The sequence below is a fragment of the Watersipora subatra genome, chromosome 2 (genome assembly GCF_963576615.1).
Source record: "Watersipora subatra chromosome 2, tzWatSuba1.1, whole genome shotgun sequence".
Lineage (NCBI taxonomy): Eukaryota > Metazoa > Bryozoa > Gymnolaemata > Cheilostomatida > Watersiporidae > Watersipora > Watersipora subatra.
The window spans coordinates 19,262,990-19,289,295 of record NC_088709.1 but is presented as its reverse complement, the minus strand read 5'-3'; the positions used below and the strand labels follow the sequence as shown (position 1 = coordinate 19,289,295).

The window sequence follows — 26,306 nt, the reverse complement described above, 5'->3', positions numbered from 1 at the left end:
AATCTACAACTCCTTGGATCTCATTTGTACAAAGCACTATTTTAAAATTAATTATATATATCATTGGTTATTCGATTTACATTTGAATGCCTTTGGCCAGTATTCCTTAGCAATATCGCGACATTGCCCTATGCTGAATAACATCATCACATTACCACTTATTTTTTTCACAACTGGTATCGATAAGTCGTTGTTTATGTTCTGATTCTAGTGTTGATTTATCAGCTAATCTATTTGAAAAATTACAGCTCTATGGATCATCTGTAAAAAGAATTTGCTAGTTATTAATAAATTGTTTGAGCTTTCATGCAATTGCGTTCCCTAACAACCGAGAAGTGGATATAACCAATCCATATCAATGATCACATTACTGATGTATTGCAACTAAAGGTAACTGCACTGCTCTCTCAGGGCTACATGGCATATCTAACTAGAGCTGTTCATACTAAATAAAGCATTATTAATTCATAACACGCTTCCATTAGTCCCTCTTGGCAAACATGACTTGATATATTACCATAATTATTATAGAGCAGCATTAGAAAAAGCTGGATTAACCGAACAAGGTGAGAATTCAAATGTTCTTTTTAAAAACAAGTAAATCTAAAATGAATGAGTTTCAGCTGTACTTTTATTTGATAAACTAGACAAGATAGTATTGTTTGTCATGTGCTATCTTTCTAACGTTCACAAGAATACTACATTTTTAAGCAGTATCTAAAAATAAAGTAAAATGATAAGTCAACAACTAGTAAAAACCTAGTCACAAATAAAGTAACCGAATTCAATAAACTTTCCGTTTACAAGATATCAGATCTCAATATATTCCAAAAGTTGGAAAACTTCACTACAAAACTAATAACATAGTTATCACAAATGCAGAGAGTTAAATATTTTATCCTCCAGATATGTAAATAATGCCCAGAATAAATATCACAGCTGCCGAGTTCTGTACAGCTGATTTACGGTTAGACTCAGATCTATATCAGATAAATTGTTTTAATCATAGGCTATTTTAACACCTTCTAATCCCTCCATCTCTTGCTGGATCCACTCGTCCATCATCTCATTCTGGTCTACAGTGAGGTCTGATTTCCACCCACCAGACTTACCTAATGAGCAAAGTTACAAGAATATCACAGATTACACGGACTTGTATGTATGCACTGTTCTTATGATGCGGATTTGGAGTTGTGCACACGTTGAGTTACCATGAGATAAGTGTATTTGGAGTTGTGCACATGTTGAGTTACCATGAGATAAGTGTATTTGGAGTTGTGCACACGTTGAGTTACCATGAGATAAGTGTATTTGGAGTTGTGCACACGTTGAGTTACCATGAGATAAGTGTTTCAATGGATATTCACATGTTTCCGAATTGATTCGAGCGCTTTGCTAAAAGATAAGGAATTCTATGCTACAGGTCATAGCGGCACACTCCTGTCTCGTCATATCGAAATAGGAATGACTGAAGAGTGGAAAATGTTTAAAATGGAATAGCTTGTACAGCTTCTTCTTATGCACCATTCACAAGTGCCATTTCCATTTTTCGCAAACATGAAACCTTCAATAAAAAATGCAAGTAGCAAAACTCATTTGACTTGGAGATTTTTGCTGACTCCAACTCGCAGATGACCGAAATAGCTTGAAAACGTAGAGATTGTAAAGTGCATGAGGACTGATGAGGAAGCTCACTGGGCTTAGCGAGGGTGCAACTCCATGTACGGGATAAATTTTAACATGCACAGACCCTAATTATGTTTTTAACAAGAGAAAGTTCTAGCAACAAACTGTAGAGGTTTTCACAACATGTTTATTGAGCACCCATAAGGGTGCTCAATAAACATGCGGTTGTGAAAACCTCTGCAGTTGGGCAGTGCAGTAACCTATGGGCTACAACAAACAAATATCAAGCTGCAGGCATTAGAGGGACTGCATCAAATGACTTTTGTAGCACGAATGTTACAGCCAACTTATTGAGAATGCAATTCTTGAGAACCATGATCTTACGCGACTGACCTCTCCTATATATTGGGTTGTGGCTACCCATTTCCTTCTTCTTATTGGCAAATGTATTTGCTACTACAACTGCATCTATCTGCTGAGGAGATAACTCCAGGTCAAGAAACTCTGTTATCTTTATCACATTCCCCTTGAGATCCTGCAAAGTATAGTATATTCACCAGTTTGAGGCACAAACTCTGAATTCTTTGAATGCTTTTTGCCAGAGGCTAGTTAAAAGTGGGTATATAAAAGGGAATAAACTTTAACAATTATCTTGCTCTAGCTTAAAAGACTGCCATTGAATTTCAAGATTACATCATGGAAAAATTTATTGAGTTTAACATATTTTGACAAATATGCGATTTAAATCATTGACAGAATCCCTTATTACCCTATTCATAAGATAACGCAGTAACACAAACAATCATAGAAAGACTGATTACTCAAAGCACAGTGCTCAATCAAACAATGCTTCGATGTTCTGCTTAAATAAATAGACATAGAGGTAGAATAGTTTCTCTGAAAAATTTCTGGATGTTAGGCTCGGTTCTATGCACTCTTCCCTGTAAACTAAATGAAATAAAAGCTTACAAAATGATAGTGAATTCAGAGAGCTAATACTCGTTCTGTCGATTATATAGCCCATCACGTAACTAGCCATTACGGCTCATCATGTGACTAACCATTATAGCTGATCGTGTGACCCCACCGTGACATACAAAAGACACTCCTACAATGTAAACAATCCATTACAGGAATGTTTACATTATAGGGATTTTATGTTACGAACCGTAAAATGACTAATCTGTTCTAAGATCTTCCCAATATCACCCCTTTAAAAAGGAAAAAACTATATTTGAATTTTTAATTTAATGGTTGTCCAGTAACTAGTATTATTTACTTGTATCGATGACTTTTTTCTTAACACTTATCGCTCGGTTTATGGTCCATGACTATGGCGATTTTACAAGTTTAGGGAAGCACACAGCTTCCCTGTCAATTTACATTGATTTTTTTAATTTTTCATAAAGCAAGATCTTTGTTGAAAAGATGAATAATAAAAATGTTTTCTATGCTTAAAACATAGCGAAACCAAAATATGTATTAACTATACATAATAGGAGTGTTGTCTGTCTGTCATTCCGTCTATCCGCCGCCAAGGTTATAGGTTAGTCTAAAAGATAGCTTTCTACAAAACTCCTAACTAGTGACATTCAGAATGGAACATCGACATTAACACCTGCACCAATCGACTGCCTTTAAGTATTTCTGAATAATTGCGCAGCTACTTATTTTCTGCACTTTATCGACACTCCTGACGATCTCTCACCGTGAACTAAACTAGGAAAATACCCGGTGAATATAATGGAGATAACCATATAGGTAATCTTTTTCATCAAGTGCGACAAGAGAAAAAGCGCGATTTTTAAGGCAAACTTCAAGATTCTCGTTATTTAAATCAAATTTGAGAACTTGCATCGACTTGACACTTTACTTTATACAGAATTTTTATTTTATTTATGAAGCAAAAACTTGACAAAAATTCTTTACATCATGTAAAATTTACATTAAAGGAGATAGACTATAAGAGCGTCTACTGTACTGACATATGTGTCATGTGCGTCATACGCTACAAGACAACTAAACATAGAGGGACGTACATTAGCCTTTTGTTTCAGGTAAAATGAAATCTACAAATTTTCTGTCGAAAGTTCACGAATTGTAGAGATAAAGAGAAGTGAGGTAACAGCTTAATTGATCTTATTGGCCATGCATTAGAAACTTGGCCTTTCATTAGGAACAGACTGTAACAAATTTGATATGAAACACAATTCCGTTACCCGTTGAAACTGCTAATAGTACAGCACTAACTGGGAACCTTCCACAACAGCCAGCGGTTGTGTAATTATGAGCATATTAATTTTGTTAAATATATTTTATGATACATAAATCTAGCAACACAACATGGGATATACTTTTGCCTTTTGATAGACCAATAAATCAGGGGTTTTTACAAATATTACTATTCACCTTTTTAGGAACCAACTGAAATTATCAATCCATAACAATGATATATTAAGAGATGCTATTACTAACAATTATACCTCAAAATACCTGAACAAACCTAGAGCAAAAAGACGGAGGCATCGCTTGCCTTGAAGCTATAACAATCTTAACACAACCAACGACCCACAGCTAACTCACTAATCTACATATACGAGTTTCTCTAAAAAATGTTAGGTGTTAGACCTAGCTCCATGCAAACTTCCCTGTAAATTAAACCTTGAACAGAGATAAGCTCATAGTCTATACCTGTTTCATATCTTCAAACCGTAGATTCAAAACTCCAGGATTATTCCTGTAAGGATACCATGTCTTAAGGAACTGAAAGTAGCTCCCGCCCACCACTGCAATGGGAACAAATTCATACCTGTCTTGTCACGGTGTTCATAAGGGCCATTAAGGATACAGAGCTTATGGTTTTTCATGTGTGAGCAAACCAAAATTTTCCATGCATTCTTACAAAAGAGAAGATTGTATAAGCCATCAGCAATGATACACCTCTTTAACTTGTCTGCGTTTGATATAGGAGAAAACAAAGCAATGAAATGATATCATTTAATATGCAAAGTAGCTAGGTCAAAACAAGTCGCCACCATGTTTGTCCTAAATTATAACCCTATTTGGATATGCAGGTGGAATCCGCAGGTTGAATTACAGGTCAAATAGCTGTGGTGATAGTAGTTGGAAGCAAAGGTAGAAGAAAGAGTAAAATCATAGCAATGTCAAAGGTTAACAATCCCAACACTTGATGTGAGCATAGCGTAGAACATGTTAGGAAGATAGGAATCGTTGTAGAAGTTAGTAAGAGAAGAATCGTAGAGGTTAGATTAGTTGTGAACTAAAATGATGTGCAAGAGAGAAATCAAAGCGATGAACAATGAACTAGATTTAATACAAGTAAACAAAACAGCAATGAAATGACAAAGCAATTTACTTACATAACAAGCAATGAGAGTATGCGGCAAACAACTTACAATAAAAATACAAACGTATAAGATTGAGAACACTACATAACTATTAGGCATTGTCAAATCTCAGGTTGTATGTCAAACTTCAGTTTGTATGTCAAATCTCTTGTTGTATGTCAAATTTGGTCTATACTTAGGTTTAACACTACACATTCAATGAGTTGAAAGACCTAGGTGAGTGAAGATGTCCACAAGATGAACCTATTGTTGTACAATCAGTAGATTTTATGAATGATATATCACAAGATAAACACGAAATGCAAAAGGATGATTAGCCATATTAATGTTCCTGGAAATGCTATAAAAACATTTAAAGATTAAAATTTTTAGTTTCACATGCTTAACAACAGTGAGTTTAAAACTAAAAATGTTTTTTCTAGTTTTGCAGTTATGACAAATGACCATCTTTTTAAAGAAATAAAACATGTTATGGTGTTTATAATAAATTATACCGCTGCCCAGACGATGTCAATCAACATACACTATGTTTCCATGACGGGCATGTGCGGATTTGGAGTTGTGGGCAAGTTGCGTTACCAGGCAAAATAAGTGTTTCTATGAACATTCGTATGATGCGGATTGACTTCGGCACCTTGTTAAAAAGAGGTAAGGAATTGTACGCTATAAATAAATAATTAGCGATGCATGTTAGCGACGTAAAGTAAAACTCCATCGAGTGAAACATGATCGAGAAAGGACGACGGAAGTGTTGAAAGTGTTTAAAATTGAATTGCTGGCGCGGTATTTTAATGCACATCATTCGCAAGTACTGTTTCCATTATTCGCAAGCATGATGGATTCGATAAAGTTTTGCGAATTTCAAAACTCACTTAGTTTGCAGCTTTATAGTTTCCATGATGCGGTTAACTTGCAGATTGGCTCAAATTTGCGCACCATGCGTGTCAAGGAAACATAGTGATCCCCACAAGCTATGAGATTGAAGGATATACCCACACTGCACAGTATACATGAACAATGACTTGTTAAATTGACACTAGCTATTCAGTATCGATTTAAACTGTGGATATAATCCTTGTGAATTTTGGTAGACTGTACACTTGAAAACTGGAATCTCGATATATATTGAAATATCGATAAATGTTGATAGATACATTTTAAGAAAATTTAAAATGTTAAAAATTCATTTGATTTAACAAATCCAATGTAATTCTACCTGCATTAAGCTGTCTGATGCTGATACAGCCCACATTGCTATTTGCATGGTAAAACAAGTATGCATATTGTGAGCCAATGTTGACAAAAGCTTTCAGTCTGTGTTTCGTGCCAAGTGTGAGCAGGTGTCTAGCATAAAGCAGGCTTAATAGTCACAGCATCTTTGATAGAACTGAAGTTTCATCCATGATTTCCAAATAATATTTAAGTAACAGACTTGCACAAATGATCAGACTGATTGCAAGCAATTTAAACTTCTAATTTCTATAATAGCTTGCTAAAGAATTGTCATGTATTGTGTCTCTTCAATATACAAGGCTGCCATATAATAACACTGGCAATAAATGTAAACATTGACAAACCTTAGAACTGATCTGGTTATTTGCCTTATAATGACAGATATTAAGATTTTAAACCAATGAAAAATATAGAATTCTTCAGTTTTAATAACCTAAAATATTGAATACAGACCGACTTTCGAAATTTTTCAATATGTGCTTATATTAACTGTTGCATAAACAGTAGAAAAAAACAGAAATCAGTGTTTTACGAACGTATGAATGTATTGATCTGCAAAGCGAGATAATTTTGTTTTGACTAGAACCAGATGAAACTATTATTCGCTGTTGAAACTTACAAAATTCAAACACAAACTTGTTAGATATCAAAAAAGGAAGTCATCATTTGTAATTTTTGCCAATAATGAGATAATTTTATTTCTATTTAAAACTACTTTTGTGGATAGCAAGTTGCCTATCTAATATTTTGAACACTACGAGTTACGAGTGAACTTGTCTGTACAAAATACAACGATATGCGTGATGTAAAAGAAATATATCAGAGGAATGTAAAAAAAATATAACAGTGAAATACATATCTAAGAGAGATATAATAGAAATATAAAAGGGATAGCAGTGATATAAGAGAGATATATAAGAGAGATATATAAGAGATATATAAGAGAGATATAAGAGAGATATATAAGATAGATATATAAGATAGATATATAAGAGAGAGAGAGATGTAAGAGAGAGATATAAGATATATATATATACATATATATATATATATAAGAGATATATATATAAGAGATATATATATAAGATATATATATATATATATATATATATATAAGATATATATATATATATATATATATGATATATAAATATATATATCTCTCTTATATATATATATATAAGAGATATAAGAGAGATATTTTATCTCTCTTATATCTCTCTCTAAGCTGACTCAGGTATGGTTTATTGCCAGTGATGAGCGCATGCTTTGCGATGAATCATTACAGGTCTTGACCAAAGATTATAAAAGTTGGGGTTTTGGGCTACCCATAACCTTGCTTTACATCAACCGGCATTCACTATGCGTTAAAATGCTTTATTGGATTCCTTCCAAGGTCAGTAATCGCACGGCACTGACACAGATATGTAGAAGACGTTTATAGTTATTCATAGTACAGGCGATCATTGTGTGCCCGATTACAGGGCTGATGATTTTTCGATATTCTTTCATGTCACCTGGGCTACGCATGGGGAATCCAAAAGCACCCTAGGACTAGAACGAACAGGGATAAAGCTTTTAGCGAAACATTTGAGTGCCGAGTTGTAATGATGACATAATCTACATAAATGCACTATCAACATCTAAATGAATTGAAGGAATGGTAAATGTAACGACGAATTTACACATCACTATTAATAAACATAGCTTATGAGTGATAAAACCCCTTGAATGCTAATGCCATACAAGAAAACTCCATACATAGCTGTAGTGACAGTGCTATTCTAAAAAAACCTTGTCACTATTTTTTGACAAACACGCATAAGCTGAGTTAATTTGCATAACCAACTATTCAGTCAGATCAAGCGTAACATGTTAGCGAGAGAAACTCAACAAATTGAGTGATGTGAAGTGGGAGCGGTGGTTAAAACGAGAGCGGTGGTGTGAAGAGGGAGCTGTAGTGTGAAGCGAGAGCGGAGATTAGTTCTAATGAGATTGAACATATGATTACCGTTGCCTTCAATAAACCATTGAACAAACTGAGACCAGGTCGTTGAAGGAAAGATAACTGCGACTCTCTTGTAGAAAGCAAACATGCTGGAACAGACATCCTTGGGGTTCCGGTAGCAGTGGATGACCTGGCACAAGACCATTCATGGTGCCTTTAACTTTACGATTGACAAGAATGAAATACAGATGCCAAACTAACAAACTGACTTGCATTAAAATTGGTGTTTTGCTGCGAGGTTTCTTTCAAGCCTATGCAATACATAAATAATAGCAGTTGAAGACGAACTTAAGCAAAATTTAGCAGATTTTATGAGAAAGTACCAATATTTTTTTATCATTTGAGATTGTTTTTGATGTTTGAGGTGATCTGACTGCCAGGATGTTTCAAGATTAAAATCGACAAAACGTGATCACGGTTGAAATGCTCAGATCAAGCCAAAGTGTGATTATGACGTCTGTAGTTGCAAAGAGATTGACAGAACAGAGACGTGTAGTACTGCAACTTGAACACAATGGTTGATATCAACTATCGCAAAAATAACAATTAGTGACGTCATTTCGTACGCATTTGTCTTCAGAGCGTTTTATCGATTGTCGTTTTGTACATTCTAATCTTGAAACATCCTGGCAGTCAGACCACCTCGATCATGAAAAATAATGGCGAATGATAGAAAAATATCGATATTTTTTGATGAAATAAACTGAAAATTTGGGTAAGTTATCTTTAAACTGTTTAAAAACCTCCATCATCAAAGATCAACAATAAATACGATTTTCACTTTAGAGGTGGCACACGAGCCAAATATACTCAAACGTTGAAGCTCTATCAAACGATATCATAATTTAAGATCTTGTCAGAACTCTGATAGTGAAGAGAGTTATCCAAATAGGCATCATTCAATGGATCATCTAACAACTGACTAAGAGGTCAAAGCTAAGGTAAGCAAGAAGGAGATATTTGCGACAGATTGTGTCATGGCTCAGGCATACTGGATATACATCGAGGGCACTCACTAATAAAACTAGACCTTGACACTAGCAGTGTATTCATACAAATGTTGGGAGTGTTTGGGAGTTACATCTGCTGATTTGACCTGATTGGCTAACTCATAGTCAACTAATAGGTTTTAAAATGAAACAAAAAATGCAACAGACGAAAATGATTTTATTTGGAATAAAAATCCAGTAGCTCTAAATTAATATAATGCACTATCAAATCAGAATTTTCTTTTAATTAAATTATCAAAAACATATAACCAACTTATAAAACAAACATCATAACAGAAATGTATTTGCATGAATACAAAAAAGGAAGAAATGCATTGTAGAGTTTTCATTGAAAAGTTGACACTAGTACTAGTTTTTTTCAATGCCACGTGTTTCCTACCAGTATGCCTCAGCCTTAACACCATATCAATTAAAAATATATAGCTGTCTTAATTAACTAATCCAAATATATAGCCAGTTTGTTAGGTCAATCAAAATCAGGATGTTAGCTGATCAAATCTGTAGCTGCACTCGCTATCCAATCAAATTGATACCATTAGCTCTACTGAAATAAGCACAGGTAAGATAGTCAGTCTATAATTTCTAAGGCTACATTTAATGAACTACTTGAACTAAACCACAGACACATGTTACTATAACATTAAATATATTCATCACAAAAAATATATAATATAAGGGTATTGTAAAAGCTACAATTAAAATATGGTACCAACATTTATACTTCATTTTTGTGATCGATAACAGATCTGTACTTGATTCTCCGTCACCAAGCATTATATTAGCATAACAAGCTCCTATTTCACTTCATTATAACTTGAGATAAAGTGAGTGATACAATTCTAATAACACTCTGCCAATGAAAGGCAATTAGAAGAAGAAAGAGATGGATTGAATTGTTTTCGTACTTACCATTGGTTATAAGTAGATAAAACAACTATAGGTTGTAAATGATTAGAAATTTCAACACAGCAAGTTATAAAACAGTTACATTTGAGAGGGCGTTATACTCCACTACACACCAAAGTTACGCTGAATGAATGAGAGAGTGCTGGCAGCGAGTTATCGGAATTGTTTATAGCATGACTAGCTGAATGCCCGGCATCGCTTTATAGCACGATTAATGACAAAAAACAAGAAAAAGAATACAATTGTATGACTACAAAATTTTGTTGCGATTGTCAAGTTTCTAATGGTATGTACAGTTGTCAAACTATGACAAACAGCAATGATACACACCACGAAATATGACTTTGTTTTTGAAAAACAGTCTAAAAATATTAATTCAATATCATGGGTTGTATTTTCAGATCTCTCATGTCAAGTTTTGACAAATCTTTTGTGACATGTTCTTGTTGGTTGATAAATAAGAAGTTCCTCTTTCACTCTTTGGCTAGTTGGAAATGCTTCAAAATAAGAGTCTTACCTTCACTTTACCTTCAAGAGCATCGGCAGGAAACATGTTCCACGGCAGATGAGTTTTCACTATTCGTGGATCAGGGTAATCCTCAATCCAGTTTAAAGCTTCTTCCTCTACAAGAGAATGTACACCATGGGACTCTATGTATAGAGAATGTACCCTATGGGACTCTATGTATAGAGAATGTACACCATGAGACTATGTATAGAGAATGTACACCATGGGACTTTATGTATAGGGAATGTACACCATGGGACTTATGTATAGATAATGTACACCATGGGACTCTATGTATAGGGAATGTACACCATGGGACTATGTATAGAGAATGTACACCATGGGACTCTATGTATAGAGAATGTACACCATGGGACTCTATGTATAGAGAATGTACACCATGGGAGTCTATGTATAGGGAATGTACACCATGGGACTCTATGTTTAGATAATGTACACCATGGGACTCTATGTATAGGGAATGTACATCATGGGACTCTACGTATAGAGAATGTACACCATTAGACTTTATGTATAGGGAATGTACACCATGGGACTCTATGTTTAGATAATGCACACCATGGGACTCTATGTATAGGGAATGTACATCATGGGACTCTATGTATAGAGAATGTACACCATGAGGCTCTACACATGTAAACATCTAATCATCTGCGTGCCATCTATTTTCCAAAACTGCCAAATGAATCAGACTTTCAGAATCCTGGTGAATCCTAGGTCAGTATGTAACAGATGCCACATACAATGTACAGTCTATGACATATATTATGTAAATGCACATTTCATGTGGTCACTGCAGTAGTGCATACCAAACAAATCCTCAAAATGTAAACACAACTCCATTAGCCTCTATTTTTGATGTTTGATCTATTTTCCAAAACCTTGGTAAAGTACAAAGTTGTTATATTTGTTACGTATTTGGTCCAGAAGACACTTCACGAGATCCATCTTCTATAATCTAATCGATGACGTCTCATTCTGGGTTCGATATTGCACAATCATGCAATGTTTAAAGGTCAGCAGTACCCATGGATGACTCAGCCTTATATGTCTACTTATGGGTGTCTACCTTATAGGTGTCGGCCATATCCTTATGTGTCTACTAGGTGTCGCCTATATCATTAGCTTTGTATTGTTACGACTACTTTTTAACCTGATCGAGATATTTCAAGACAGACTTTCATCCATGAGCATTACATTCTCAACATGATCATGACTATACATGTCCATGTAACTTCATCGGTCTTCTAATGCATCCAACTTTCGTGGATCACATTTGATTCGTACCAAAAGGTTTTACAAGTTAGCTTCAACCAAGATAACTGAAACGACTGATTTAACACAACACTCTAGTGATACATTATACAGTTGACTAAGAAATCAGAAAACATCAGAAAAGCCCTAATAGGATTTACTTGAAACATTGAGAATACATAGGTCTAAAGGTCTCCAGCTGACGATCACAGAAATTGACCTACTCACTGACTCTACCGTGCTTTTTGTTCCAAGACATATGTGCAGACGCATTTCCGTGCAATCAAAAGAAACGACATGCAAAAGCTATAGTTCTTCACTGAGGCATGATTATTGTGTCATAGAAACTTCATCCATGACCTAAAGGCTGGTTCACACTGTATCCCCGTTTGTCAGCGTTTTCCTTTTGGCGTTCATTGTCAATTATGTGAACCGTGAACCGACAAAGCAATGAGGACACGTGGGGAGTTTGCAGTTGTCAAACTTTGTATTGTGTCAAACTTGGAAGCATTGTGGCATCAATGCCGGATATATCGTGAACCAGCCTTAAACTGTTAATGACTTTTAAACGCATTTCTTATGTTGCTTTGAAGGTTATTCGAAGGGTTAAAGGTCAATTGACATGACTAAGAGGGTTAAAGGTTAACCGGCATTGGCAAAAGGGTTACTGAACACAATGAGCTAGCATAAGCACATAATGTTACAAAACGGTTAGTCATTCTATTAATACCTGACTGATCAACAAAAGATTTGCAAAAAATGATTATATAGTTATGAGTACAGTCAGTCATCCATAAAATATACAGGTTCTGAACGCCTTGCAATGAATTTATAAATGTTACTACACTTATTGCACGAAATGATTAGTTGCTGCAGCCCTATGATGACCAATACGTCTAAAGATTCCATTTACAGTGATATATTTATTATTCATGAGAATATTAGGCCCACCATGGAGACTGAACGAAAGTTATGACATACTCTCTTTTAGCAAAAAAACTGATGAAATCTGAAAACCTTACCTGAGGTTGACCCGGAAACCAAAGCCAGAAATTGAAGCTCTAACTGGGCTACCAGTTCCATACTAATCTTATCCTTGGGTAGAAGGCCTTTCTCTTTATAGATGGATACAATGACATCTAAGACAAAATTGGTTCCTGCAATAAACAGTCTACAATTGCCTCTTGCTGAAACTACAAGGATGAGTGAGTACAACAGCAGTATGCGTTGGATGATAGTTCGATAGAAGGATGCGACAGCCTGAAGTGTACAATAGTACCTACAGATACAGCGTTATTTAGTTCAACATACAGATAAAAACTTACCTGCTTTGGGGTAGGTAGATACCATAATGTCACCAGGTCTAAATTTATTATACTTTTCACATGCTTTCAGTCTCTCCATGGTATGAATTATTGGGGAGAACAGGAAACCCTTGTATACGAAAGGCTCTAAAGTTCCATATTTTTCCTTTGCCCAACCTGTACAAGACAATTGTTTCCAATATTTTCTTACATTATTAAACTTGATTAAATTTTCTTGTTTGAACTTGTTTAAAGTGCATTGGTAGCCGCTAGACTATAACTAACTGTTAAATGGTTCCCAACCAGGTAGGCTTGGACCTTTACAGATGAGTGTGTGGTAATTTATTTCATTATTTTACTGACACGACACCATTGACACCATAAAGACTTAGCCTCCTTTGCTATGAAATCTTGACTGTCAAAATGACCATAAAATGGATTGCTTTATTAGCTGAAATACTGAGTTGAGTACATTTTCAACACACAGAAAATTGCTCATTGTCTAACTGAATATCAAAAACTGACTGAGCACGCTGAGCGGATGGTTCAAGGAAACAAAATCTTGAAATGTTTCAGAACACCAGAAAGTCGCGTCCCATTGGTCAAAAAAATTAGCCCCATGAGTCGAATCCAATCCTATTCAAACACACACCCAGGCTGTGACAATAACCAGAGAAGTACTGTCAGGCAGACCACGACAGATTTGCAACGAACAGTGGTGTAATCCATACAGCGTACATAATTTCTTTGTACCATGCCAGAGGCAGAACACCAGTGCAAATGTCTGCAAATCTCAAAAGTTAACCGTGCATTGTTATTTCATTGAGATAGCGTTGGATTTACACGATTAGGGTGTAGCTTAGGGTGTAGAGTCATCGATTGATCATACCAAAGTTTGTTTACTGCACTACCTAGTTGCACTCGAGGCATTGGCCTATATTATTACTAACTTATGCTGCTTGATATGAACCTGACTGATAGCAATAGGTCCACCTGGTTAGTAGTTAGTACTAACCACAGGGAAAGACACTTCACTATACAATTTCTCCAAATGATACGCTTGTAGCAAGATGCTTTTAGTTTCTTGCATTCTATCGGCTTTTGTGAATTCATGCCGTGAACGCTATACATGATGTGACTCCTCTACTTCACGGTATATATGCACACGAACACAGCGCATGCACAAGAGCACACTGCTTGCATACACAAGTTTGTGCCTGTGCTACACTAAATGCAACTGTAGGGTGTGATAATAGTCATCTAGCCATTGCTGCCGGCAGCGTTCACAATATCAGGTAGCACATAAGGCCCTTCTTTAACTTCTGATATTCACTAATGAATGGATAAAAAATTTGAAATTTGTCTTCAATTTTGTACTTTGAAGTAGCTATATTATTATTATGGCCAACTTGAACGCGGCACAAATTCAACTTGCTCTAGATTTAAAAAGTGTTATAACAATGCATTACAGTAAGAACTTTGTCATTTTTTTATTTAGTCACATAAGACATTTTAGAGCCTTACAAACAAGGTTACTATTTATATGAATTGATGTTAAACTGTCAAATCGTATAAAAAAGTGTTACACTTCAAAAATTGTATCTATGAAGTGCCAGCATATGCCACCAAATACATTGCTCGCAGTGTTTGTTACGAAGTAGCTGATTCATGCTTATAAAGCAGTAATATAGCTGTTGTATGCAGTTTTTTTAAATCCCATAACGCGGACATAAAAAAACATTTGCCATACTTGACGTGACGTACAAGTACCTAGTACTTATAAAGTGAAGGTGATATAAGAAGGAATTCACAAGGTTTGGCAGATTACTACCAATATTACACTCCACCCATGTAATTATAGACTGCTATGCTACAAGTATACATAATCAGATGATAGTCTGTCATATCCTTTACAATTGTATATTCATGAGCATCCTCTCAAACCAAAAACTTGATTCATTATACCTGGAACTCATCCATATATAACTGAATACGGACAAGCGTTAACATACTAAACCTGCTTAACAACCAATTACAAAACTACTGCGAATATTCTAAGTCCCTGTGTTTTACTGTGGTTCATGAATAACATCTATGCAGAGTTAATCATGGAGCTCGTATGCGTTTATACCAGCACATATGAACAACTTACTGGAATTGCAAACAAAAACTATTAGATATTTACATATGACCCTGAAATGAGTTTAGCCTGAGCGCTGTCCAAACAAACAATTCAACCACTCGATCAGTAAACAGATCTTAACGCTATTCAAATTACACATAATAACGAAAACAATTCTGAATTACAATTTTCTTACCAAGGAATATCCTAGTTCTTGCTATCGTACGGCGTATAGCAACTAAAACCATAAGTATATAGTTCATCATCCATAGCGGAGGCATGTTCTTTTAGTGGCTGATGCAGTATGTAAGTTGACACTTGGAGCAGCTAGCTGTTGGAGTTGTCTGAATGTGAGTCGATTGAAGACCTACAAGCAATAGTAGAGTAGATAGAATGTAAAGTGACCATGAGAAGGTATGCAAGTTGCATTCTACTCTTATGGCAGTCATGATTAGCTTCTAGCGTTATAGGAGTGGAGCAATCAATCCTTTATAGGAGCCACTGTATGAATAAACTATTATGATCCAGTCTATTCAAAAAGATCTGCTACAACTTTGACATATCGCTGTTTCCATTGTGTGAATGATCTGAACTTGGAGTCGTTCACACATTGAGTTACCGAGCGAAAAGTATTTCAATAGACATTCGCAAATTGTGGATTGAAACAGATGCTTTGTTGAAAAAGATAAGGATTTCTATGCCTGAGATCATAGCGGTGTGTTCAGAACTGCTTAAATGATTATAAGAATGACTGAATAGCGTAAAAAAGTTTAAAATGGAATAGCTAGCGCAAGATTTTTTTTGCATTTTTCGCAATTGTCGTTTCCATTTTTCGCAAACATGAAACATCCAGTATAAATGCACGAGTATCCAAACTCGATTGACTTGCAGATTTTTGCTGTATACATCTGGCGAATGACGCAAACTTCTGGATTAGCTGTGTCATAGCAACATAGTGATTATTTGACTTTTTCCAATACATATTATAGACTGCTGCTTAGTTTATGAGCAACCACATTTTTTTTAACAATAACCCTTGTTCACATCATTTATTGGTCAGCGAGGAAACTCCGTTTACTCCGTCTTTACTTTAATAAAACAATAACAAACAGTGGTGATATCATGCCTGATGTTTTCTATGTAGCTTGGCTTGCTGTCTGTCGAAAATCGACGATGACTTGCATCTTAGCATACAATGCAAATCTTAGATGCATGCGTGGGTCGAGCAGTAGGGTAGAGAAGAGGTGACCTAGTTCTCGGTATCTACCACTTCCAGAACTGTCAGATTAACCTGAAGGAATGCCTTTGCAACACATCCAGTCTGACAGAGCCAGGTAGCCATTTTACTAGCCCAATGTGCGAAGGACACAGATGGATCTTTAAAGGTTGACTTGCAACAAAATTCATGCTACAGTTATTGAGTATCAAAAGATTCACCAAATCTTTGTCTGCTGTGTTGTAGGTGCAAAATATGTGGAAATGTGATTACAAGCTCTTAAAAACAAACTGTTAATCGCCACCATCACAAAAAAGCCGTAGATTGAAATCCCTTTCCAAAACGGCTCAAATGGGATGTAGGTGAACGAGATGGCTTCTGTTTACACTTTCATGCAACCTCATTCGTCGAAATAATTTCTCAAATATACTTCACGCATTCAATAAAACCATGTCTATTTGTACTTACGCGTCTTTTTCAGGTTCATTGTAATGCTGTCACTTTGAATGTTAATATCTTAAAACCTTCCGTAAAAATTCGTTTAAATTTTTAACCTTAGCTTGAAGGAGTGCATATCATCCTCTGATAAACATGACGAGTCTGTTGGTCACATGTAATAGTCGAAAAATGCTGCATAAATTGTTCGCATTGTTTGGCAGGAAGTACGGGTTACATGATCAGATTACGACTAGATGATAAGACCAGGCTGAAACGAAACTGTAAAGTAGCGAGCATCAATATTTGATACAGGCTTTCAAGTAGAAGTCTGAAGTGTTTGTCATAAACTAGTGCCGCGAAGTTTTATATCAAGCCTTTTATTGGCCTTTAATTTCAGGTGATAAGTAACACCACGTGTCAAAACAATAACCACAATGTTTGAGTACGTCATCAAAGTAAAGATATTCCAAACTATGACGTTTTCGTAATGGCTGCAATTAACTGTTCGTTTTTGAGCTTTTAAGAGCCTGTAATCACATTTCTACATATTTTGTACCTACAACACAGCAGAGTAAAACAAGGTGAACCTTTTGATACCAAATAACTGTAATATGAATTTATTGCAAGTAAACCATTAACATGCCCACGTTGTCAGTGTGGTGCACGGGGCCTCCAAGTTATGGTTTAGATCCGAAAGACCCAGCAATTTAAGGTTGAAAGCTTGCTGAGAACTTCTTGTCAGATCAGCATTAAGCAGGACTCAAACCACCAACCTCATGGCTGACAGTGAAAGACGCTACCACTAGGCCACCCTAACAACGTGATGATTTTTACAAAACGCAAAAATTGCACACAGCCCTATTGTTTCTTGTCATACTTGTCATACTTGTCATACAGCCCTACATGTCTCATGAGACAAATCATATTAACATGTTTTGACCCAACAATAACATGTTAATCTAGACGCCAATGCTTTCAACAACACTCCTTCCAAGACAAAATATCAGCTGCATAATATGTAGGCTATGGTATTGGCATGGGTAATCATTAGCAAAATGGTGTTTTTAAATATATGGCAAAAAAACAAAATACAGAAATCAGGAATTATTGAGTGAGCTGAACAAAAGCATTTTAAAAGTTAATAATATGATAGTATTGGTGGAGTAGAGATAGTGAATTTAGGGTTGTAGTAACAGAAACTTTATTAAATGAAGAGTAGTGATGCATCAACCAGCATGTTTCTATAAGGAATGTTTCGATTTGTCAACAAACAGAACTAATTCAGTGCATCGAAGAATAATGTTTCAACACAATCCATGTTCTTCGACTGAAGTACAAACAAAAACCATACTGATCACCAGTAATCGACTACTTTGAGAATCTCTTATTGATCAGATAAGTCAAAGTCACCAGAGGAAAAGATTTATAAGAATATGAAAATCAATTTGCGTACAGCAGGAGATTGAAATCCTGACAATCAAAGTTATGACAACTAAATTACCTCATCATAAATCAATGCTGAATGACAATGCCATGATTTAATAAACGATTTTGAAATGAACATGTGTATCCGCATGTCTTACATTTTGCCTCTGTTGATGCCAATCGATCATTACTGTCAACCGCCTGTTATCGTGCCGGCTACATATGATGCGATTAAATATATCCAGATCCAACACTGGCCTTTGTTTGGGTTGAATTACATATTAGCAATACACTTATTGAATGACATGCTTGACGAGCATGAAATGCTCATATTTCACTGTCAATGTGCTTCAGTTGTAAGTTGAAGTTCGTGTGAGTGTAAGATTTGCGTCAAACTTTACATGTTGCAAATTTGAAGTAAACGAAAAGGTTTCTGAAATATCCTAGTTTTCGGAATGTTTGCTTCACAGTAATCAATAATCCATGACACTTACGTTGCTGTAATGGGTCAAATGTTGGTTAACTATGTAGATATGACTTAATTCACAAAAAATCTATCAGTGTTCTAGAGAATCACGAATAACGATCAGGGTGAATGTAGAACCCATGACAGGTAGAATCTTGCAAGAAATGGTTCGATAAAAGGTATCATACTATAAGAAGTGCTTCACTTCAAAACATTAAAATTATTTTGGAACTTAACAACCCTTAGTTTGAGAAAGCTTTAAAATCATCATAACCCTGTGATATAGAATGAGCTGGCCTGCCTAGCTTGCATATATTTGTCATTGATGTTTTAACTGCCACTTACAGAAACATAAAAGCAGCAATAATCTCTCAGGCAATAATTGCAGACTGTCTACAAACACTCTTACATCTCCAAATTGTTGAAAGATAATTTGCAAATTAACTAAAACTTTCAATGCAATCAATGTCCAGTCATCGCAAGAAAAACAATATAAACCTGTTTGTAGTGTGAATACTTTCAAGTCCTGGCAAAAATTGTAATCTGTTTACTGGTGTCATATGCCGTAGTAGTTGATCCACAATCAGTGACAGTACAACACACAATAAAACGATATCAGTAGAAAATTGAACCTTATTTTTATTGAAAATGGATTGAAATTATCCGCAAACGTGCAATAAATGTTAACAGTTGACCAATCTACTTCAGACCACTCTAACAGTACCAAGGGGTCAAAGAGAAATGAATAAACATTAGATTTATGATGCTGGGCTCATAAAGTGAGGCGTATTTATTTATTGTTGGTCTACAATAACCTTGCCAGTCTTGAAAAACAAAGCTTGGATTTCTATATCAATTTTTCGGTTTGAAATATGTATATATAATTATTTTTTCAGTCATAAAAAACTTCCATGTCACATTTTTCAAAAGAGTAAGCGGTTGTAAGGGGTGCTCCGTCATAACATCTGCAATAACAATGCAATTGTGTTTCGATTGTTTTTTATTAATTTAAAATGGTAAGAGGTGTTTCGCTTTGAAGCTAGATTTGAGAGATCTCACGATGGTAAAATCTGCTTTACAGCTTAGCTGTTGACACACTATATACTTCATTTCTCTTACGTTTTAAGAGCTCCATATGATTTATAAGTATGTTAGGATACTGAAAGCCTGAAGCTAATTAAAGCAGTAATCTATCTGATAGATGCATTAAGCGAATCATGCATCATTAAGCCGCAAGCACAGAAATAACATTCAGGTGTCGCAACAGTTCCCCTCCGGTGCCAAGGGTGTTCAAATAAGGCAAAAGTTATGTCAACAAGGCTAACCAATAAATGAGAGGAGATATACAAGTACAAGACAAAAAGCTCTGATAAATAATAAAAAATATCCACACTGAAGAAGGTTAATTGAAATGGCATCCCACAAGAGCCAGAAAAATGTCAAATATAACTTTGATCAGCAAAGTTCAAGAACCAAGGAAGAGCATATTTGGAGCATGTCTGTATGAAGTGTTTGAGAAAAAAGTGAGATGCATCATGCACGAACACGAAAAAAATTACTTTACTCAACGGTGTAGACTTACATACTTATCTTGCCAGAACTACTGTATTGTATGAATTACCCACAAGACTCCCTTAGTCTTACAACCTGCAGTGCATTAATTCACAAAACTTAAGAGCCAATGACAAGAAAGCGTTCTAGAGATGTGAGAATTTATTCGTAGAAGATAAGTGAAAGTGATGTAAATATTACAGGAACGCTTTGCCGCATGCATGAAATCTGTTTGAAAAAGTAGGAATTCCAGTACAATGCAAGTTACGATGTTACGAAAAGGATCGGCTTGATTGAGTAATTGAGTATAGAACTAGATGAATACCCAGCGTTGTGATAGAATTCCTCCAGTGATATTAAAATTAGCCTATTTTGGTATATCTTAGCTATAAGAGAAATTTAAACTTTCAACACATGACTGTAACATTTTTTGTTCACTAAGCCGCAGATTACTGTATGATGTCAGACTATTTTGAAATACGCATTCATGATAAGTTGTAAACGACATCAAAGAATGTGTTTTAAATTTTAAAAGTGATTATTTACACAGAAACCGAAATACGATAAAAAAGTCATGGTGTATACCGAGTTCCTCCTTTGCCTAGCAGTGACAGCCATCATAGTGATGCGATGCATTAGTTACACCATAGTAGCACCAAAGTTGCCAAAATTATTAACTTTGCAACTACGAGATTGCGTAGGTATTTTCATATGACAAGGTGAAGTGGACCAACATTTCTATATTCAGTTTTAATGTATTACGATCTGTTTTTTCCAGGCTCATGATAGTTAGTTTGGTCGCAACTCATCCACATAATTCTAGCGATAGATTAAACTATTATCGACAGATTAAACTATTATCGCTTGTACTGGCCTCTTATTACTGTGAACAGTGATTAACAAAATCAAATGCTATGGCTAAATCTCTATCTATCGAGTTTATTGCTACACTCATGCTAAACTTGCAGTTGGAATTTACATACGAAACAATTATGATAGTCTCAACAAAGCAAGCTAATTTTTTTTTATATATATTTATTTATTTTTCAAAGTATGTTCGAGTGCCGTGTGTCTGTCTGCATTCCGGCTATAGCTATTATTAGAATAACTGCAGCTGGACAACAATGCTGACGCAATGTCATGGAGTACCATCATTAGAAGCCTAGCAGCTTACTGCAACTTTCCATTGGCAATGTGCCAGGCTAATAGCTTGAAAGTTACAGTTGTTTGACAAAGTTTTAAAACCTTTACAGTTGTTTTCATTTTTCTCTCAATTTATTTCAACTACAGGAAAAAACACTTCTCTCATGATATGTAATTTGAAAGTTAGAATGGTAAATGTTGTTATATGTTGAATACAAATCAATTTTCTGTCCAGATTTTTATATTACCCGAGCAACGACGGGTAGCACAGCTAGTAGCGCAATATTTGTAACAGCTCATGAAAGGAGTAAGACAAATTGCGAGACCGTCGAATCGATTTGATTTACTTTTGTCGTGTTTACCAGCTCAACTACATGTACAACAACCTCTACATTATTGTTTACTGTTGTAGTAGGCCTAGTGATGATTAGTCATAAAATCTTTATCTCAATAATAGCCCACAGCATTTCACATTGCTTCTGCTTTCAGTTAACAATTCCATGCAGCTATATACATGCATGTCGTTGACAGCATTCGAATGCATAATTGCACAAATGGAAATATCGGTGAAAACATAAAATTTTAACTTGAATCTGGTAAACAATTTGTCCCTACCTGTAGTACCTGATATATGCAAAATCTCTGTGTCATATTCATATCCATTTAAATCTAGAGATCAAACGGACAACTTTTAAAAGTTGCACCTGATCACACTGAATAGCTATTTTAATGCTTAAACCAGTTGAACCACGTAGATCATTTGAATCCAGAAGAAGAAATCAGAGAGTAGCTTTACTGATGAAGATTCTATCACATGAAAGTAAGCATAATGTGCTAGCTTCTGCTTATGATGAGCTTAATACTGACAGAAAAGATACTGTCATAATCACACGTGCTGCTGCCCGTGGTGAAGCAACATCAATATATGACGTGACTCGACTCTTTCATAACAGTTTTTTACCCAAAAACGTTAGAGACATAAGACTTAAATTTCAGACTGAAACATAACTCAGCCTAATGATGGAATCTAAGTGAACCAAAGTCTTAACCAAATTTTTACTTCTGTGGCACTTTCTCAAGGCCCCTGGAGCTAATTACAAGTGTACTATTACTATCGAGCAAGTATCGAGTAAGATCATATTGCAGTATTATGAGTCAAAGAACTCAATTCATACTAAACTAAGTCTGTTTTGACAATAGAAAAAGATTAGCCCTCGCAAGATTGCAGAATGAGCTGCATAGAGTATTACGGTTAGAAGAATCTCCATTAATTCAACATTTCGCCATATCGCCAATCATGTCACCGAACTTATCTTTGCACAACGACAAAATTATCAAAACCGTATCAATGAATCAGTTTTTAAACCAATTAATTTAGACCAAATATTCTCGGTGAAAATAAGTAGGTTTAAACAATGATATACATCCCCCGTATGTGGGGGCTGTATATCATTGGTTTAAAACTTTAAACGAACGCTCGTCCCATGCCGAATTTTACTCTTGCTAGTTGCATTCAACGATCTTTTACAGTGTCAATCAGTAACTTTAATAAATTAAAGGAAAAATGAAAGTACGCAGCTGATCTGGGAGTTGAACGTAATATGCCAAATGCAATAATGTACCTGGTAATGTTTCGCTTCGCAACGCTCTCTTTGAGGTAGATAAGCGCAACTAAGGGCTAGTTGTCGGTATTGCACTTTTCACCCTTTCTGGTGAACATTTGTAGTTCGCCCCTAAAAACATGATTGGTCGAATCGGAGTTAGATTTCAAACATAGCATTTCATTGGCCTATCGCTGTTTTGTGAAACGTCGTTACAGTGGTCAGAGCATTGTCTACTATCGCAACACTATTATATACGGCGTTTCATACACGTTTCACACTATTGAAAGGCGGACAGATATTGACGGGTAGTATCCAACAATAAAAGTACGTCTACCGTGAACCTTATTTATTACCCTACTGTCTAGTCAGAATTAGCGACCATTTTGCATTGGATAGCAGCGCATAGCACCGATGTAATCATTAGAATCATAATAAAATGAACCATGTTTCATCGAATTTTATTTATTTATACAGTGCATACTGCTAATCATAAAACATCGGTACTGCACATGCTGTAAAAACACCTGAAATGACGTAAACACTAAATCATCACTAATCACATTACACCAAACTAAGAGTTGTTATTTCCTTCTTTAACTTTTGTTAAAGAACAGACAACTCTACAATACTTTATATCGACTCATTGACCTTTCCTGAATGCGGTATCCAGCCGGGATCCAGCCTAGTACATGTATTTGAACAATGGTTAAACAACTCAGTCTTTGGACGATAGCTTGTAAATTTCCTTAATGCGATAATGCAAAAGAAATTTTTAATGATGTTGTGATTAGCCTACTCCACCATCAATTGTAGGGCACCAATTTTCAACGTTGGACACGTTATTGTAGAAAATGCACATTTCCTGATTAATACATGGGAGATTATCACAGCTAATGACCAGGAAAACTAGACAAACTTAAGAAATATTGGTATCGGTGCCTTAAAACCCAGCTTTACAACCATATTGATTTGATACTAAGTGACTACAGAGTACAGAGTAATTGCACAGTTGTCCTACCCATTAAAAGCAAGAGAAATAGTGTCCGGTGACGCTTGATTTAAAACAGTATGTTAATGACTCTTTCTCTCCTTTTTTGTGGATTGAATAGTTAGAGCTAAATACATTGTATTAGCTACAATAATGCGTAAGTTATGCATTTTAATACTCCTTAAAATATAATTTTTGACAATCAAATATCAGTCATAAACTAAGCCATTGTCAACTGGGTGTTTTCAATGACTTTTGTATTCTAGTCTTTTAGGACACCAATTAATAACATTATAGTTAGTATTTATTGTACCCTTGTATGTATTTTTTACTATCATTTGCACTGAATTACTCTGAACAAATAAATATGTCTTTTAATATTGAAAAGTTCCAAAATTTTTCTTTTAAAATTTTTACATATTTGTGCTTTTGGAGATTCAAGTGGCAAACACAAAAAAAATTGTTAATGACATTCAGTCATGAGAACCATAAAAACCACACTATCTATTCCATTGTAGTTGAGAGATTTTGGTTTGGTTCCCAAATCAGAATTATCTTCCTAACAATCCACAATGGAAATCAAGAATACATTTACAATGAAAAATTTCAAAGTGGCCTATAAAAACTAAAAAATGTTGCCGGTAATTTAGATTAGGCCTGTTCATTTAGTAGCCTGTGTAAGAGACTATCAAAATATGAGTTTTTTAGTGTCACCGTTACTGCACATGTCAAGAATTCTGGTGCGGCATTAATCTGCTAAATGATTAATCCGCTAATTCTGCTCTGCAAAAGTGGTTAGCAATGTTTTATTTTGTCAAGTAAAAGTGTTAACAGGAAATTTAAAACCGGTTTCTATAGAATTTTTAAAACCATCAGAAGCAATTTCTCTGTCAAAGCCTTAAGGATTAATGAGTTTCATCATTGATGAGAATCAAATTAATAGCTTTGTTAGGATAGGTATGTAAGAAGTTTTCAAGTGATAATTTGGAAAAAAATATGCCGTAATACTGGTCAATTATTTTATGATAACCAACCACATGTCAGGTTGATGTCAACCAACTCAACTAAAATCACACACAGTTACTTTCTTTTTACAGTGCTTTGGTTTTGATCCATGTTTTAGACTAAGAACACTTTTATTTCTCCCCATCCTTTTATAAAGCCCTAGGAATCATGTGATGAAAAACAGATGATAATGTCTTTTCTTTTGCTCAAAAGTATCTGCGATTAAAACTATGAAGCTGGTTAACAAATTTTTTAACAACCATATCATGCAAGGTAATGAATGTTCCACACGACCAACAATATCATATTTTTTAGCAGTTTGGACACAATAATCTGATGAGGTCAATCTCTTTGTCCTGTGGCGTAATTATAATCGCGAGATATCGTGGTAGATACTTTGGAATTGTCTTTCCACATATGATGGCAATATGGCACATCGGTTCTGATACAACACGTTTCAAGGGAACCTGGCGCTCGAAGAAATATATTTCTATTTGTAGTACCGACGCTCATTTAGACTGCTTCATGAATACTCTTACTTCCAAATATTGCACACACCATAACACTACAATATAAACCCAAACACCTCCTCATGTCATAATATAAAATATATTTATTATGAATAACTTCTACCAGATACACTGATCCAAAAGCTTAAGCTTTCAAACAAATTACAGTACTAAAAAGTAATAACTAATCAAAATCTATTTTATAGCTACTTAACATTCGAACAGAAGTGAAGATTGGGCAATGTTTACAGTCGGCTGTACAATGTTTGATAAAAATACGCATTGCAATTTAATCTGTACTGAATAATTATATTCAATTAATTCAGCTGAACACATTTGTTGCTGTTCAATTTCAATTTTGCTAGGTACTTTGCTGACAAAATTGTTATACGTAGTTATATTGACCTTAATGATAAGTGCCAAACGCACAGGCACATATTGAAGGGGAACGCGCTGTTCGATTCTGCGGTCTTGTCTCGGGTTTGCTTGCTGTCCCTGCGCTCGGGTGGTTCTGCACCGAGCTTCGCAGTTTTGTCTGCGATGCTGGTGCTGTTGGAGGCCACAAGAGATGGTACTTAACTCCATCTACATGTTGTTTAAA

At 35.3% G+C, this 26,306-nt stretch overlaps 1 protein-coding gene across 1 annotated transcript; it reads right to left on the bottom strand.

The window, feature by feature from the left end:
* Positions 1 to 613: 613 nt before the first annotated feature.
* On the bottom strand, positions 614 to 23,324 carry LOC137387248 (amine sulfotransferase-like). Its single transcript, XM_068073589.1, has 9 exons — positions 23,222 to 23,324; positions 15,557 to 15,727; positions 13,260 to 13,415; positions 12,957 to 13,091; positions 10,669 to 10,775; positions 8,239 to 8,365; positions 4,318 to 4,412; positions 2,020 to 2,161; positions 614 to 1,112 (listed from the first exon to the last, which is right to left on the bottom strand). Exons 2-9 carry the CDS (start codon positions 15,639 to 15,641, stop codon positions 1,000 to 1,002), a joined length of 960 nt encoding a protein of 319 aa, XP_067929690.1. The 5' UTR covers positions 15,642 to 15,727; positions 23,222 to 23,324; the 3' UTR covers positions 614 to 999.
* Between the last annotated feature and the right edge of the window lie 2,982 nt (positions 23,325 to 26,306).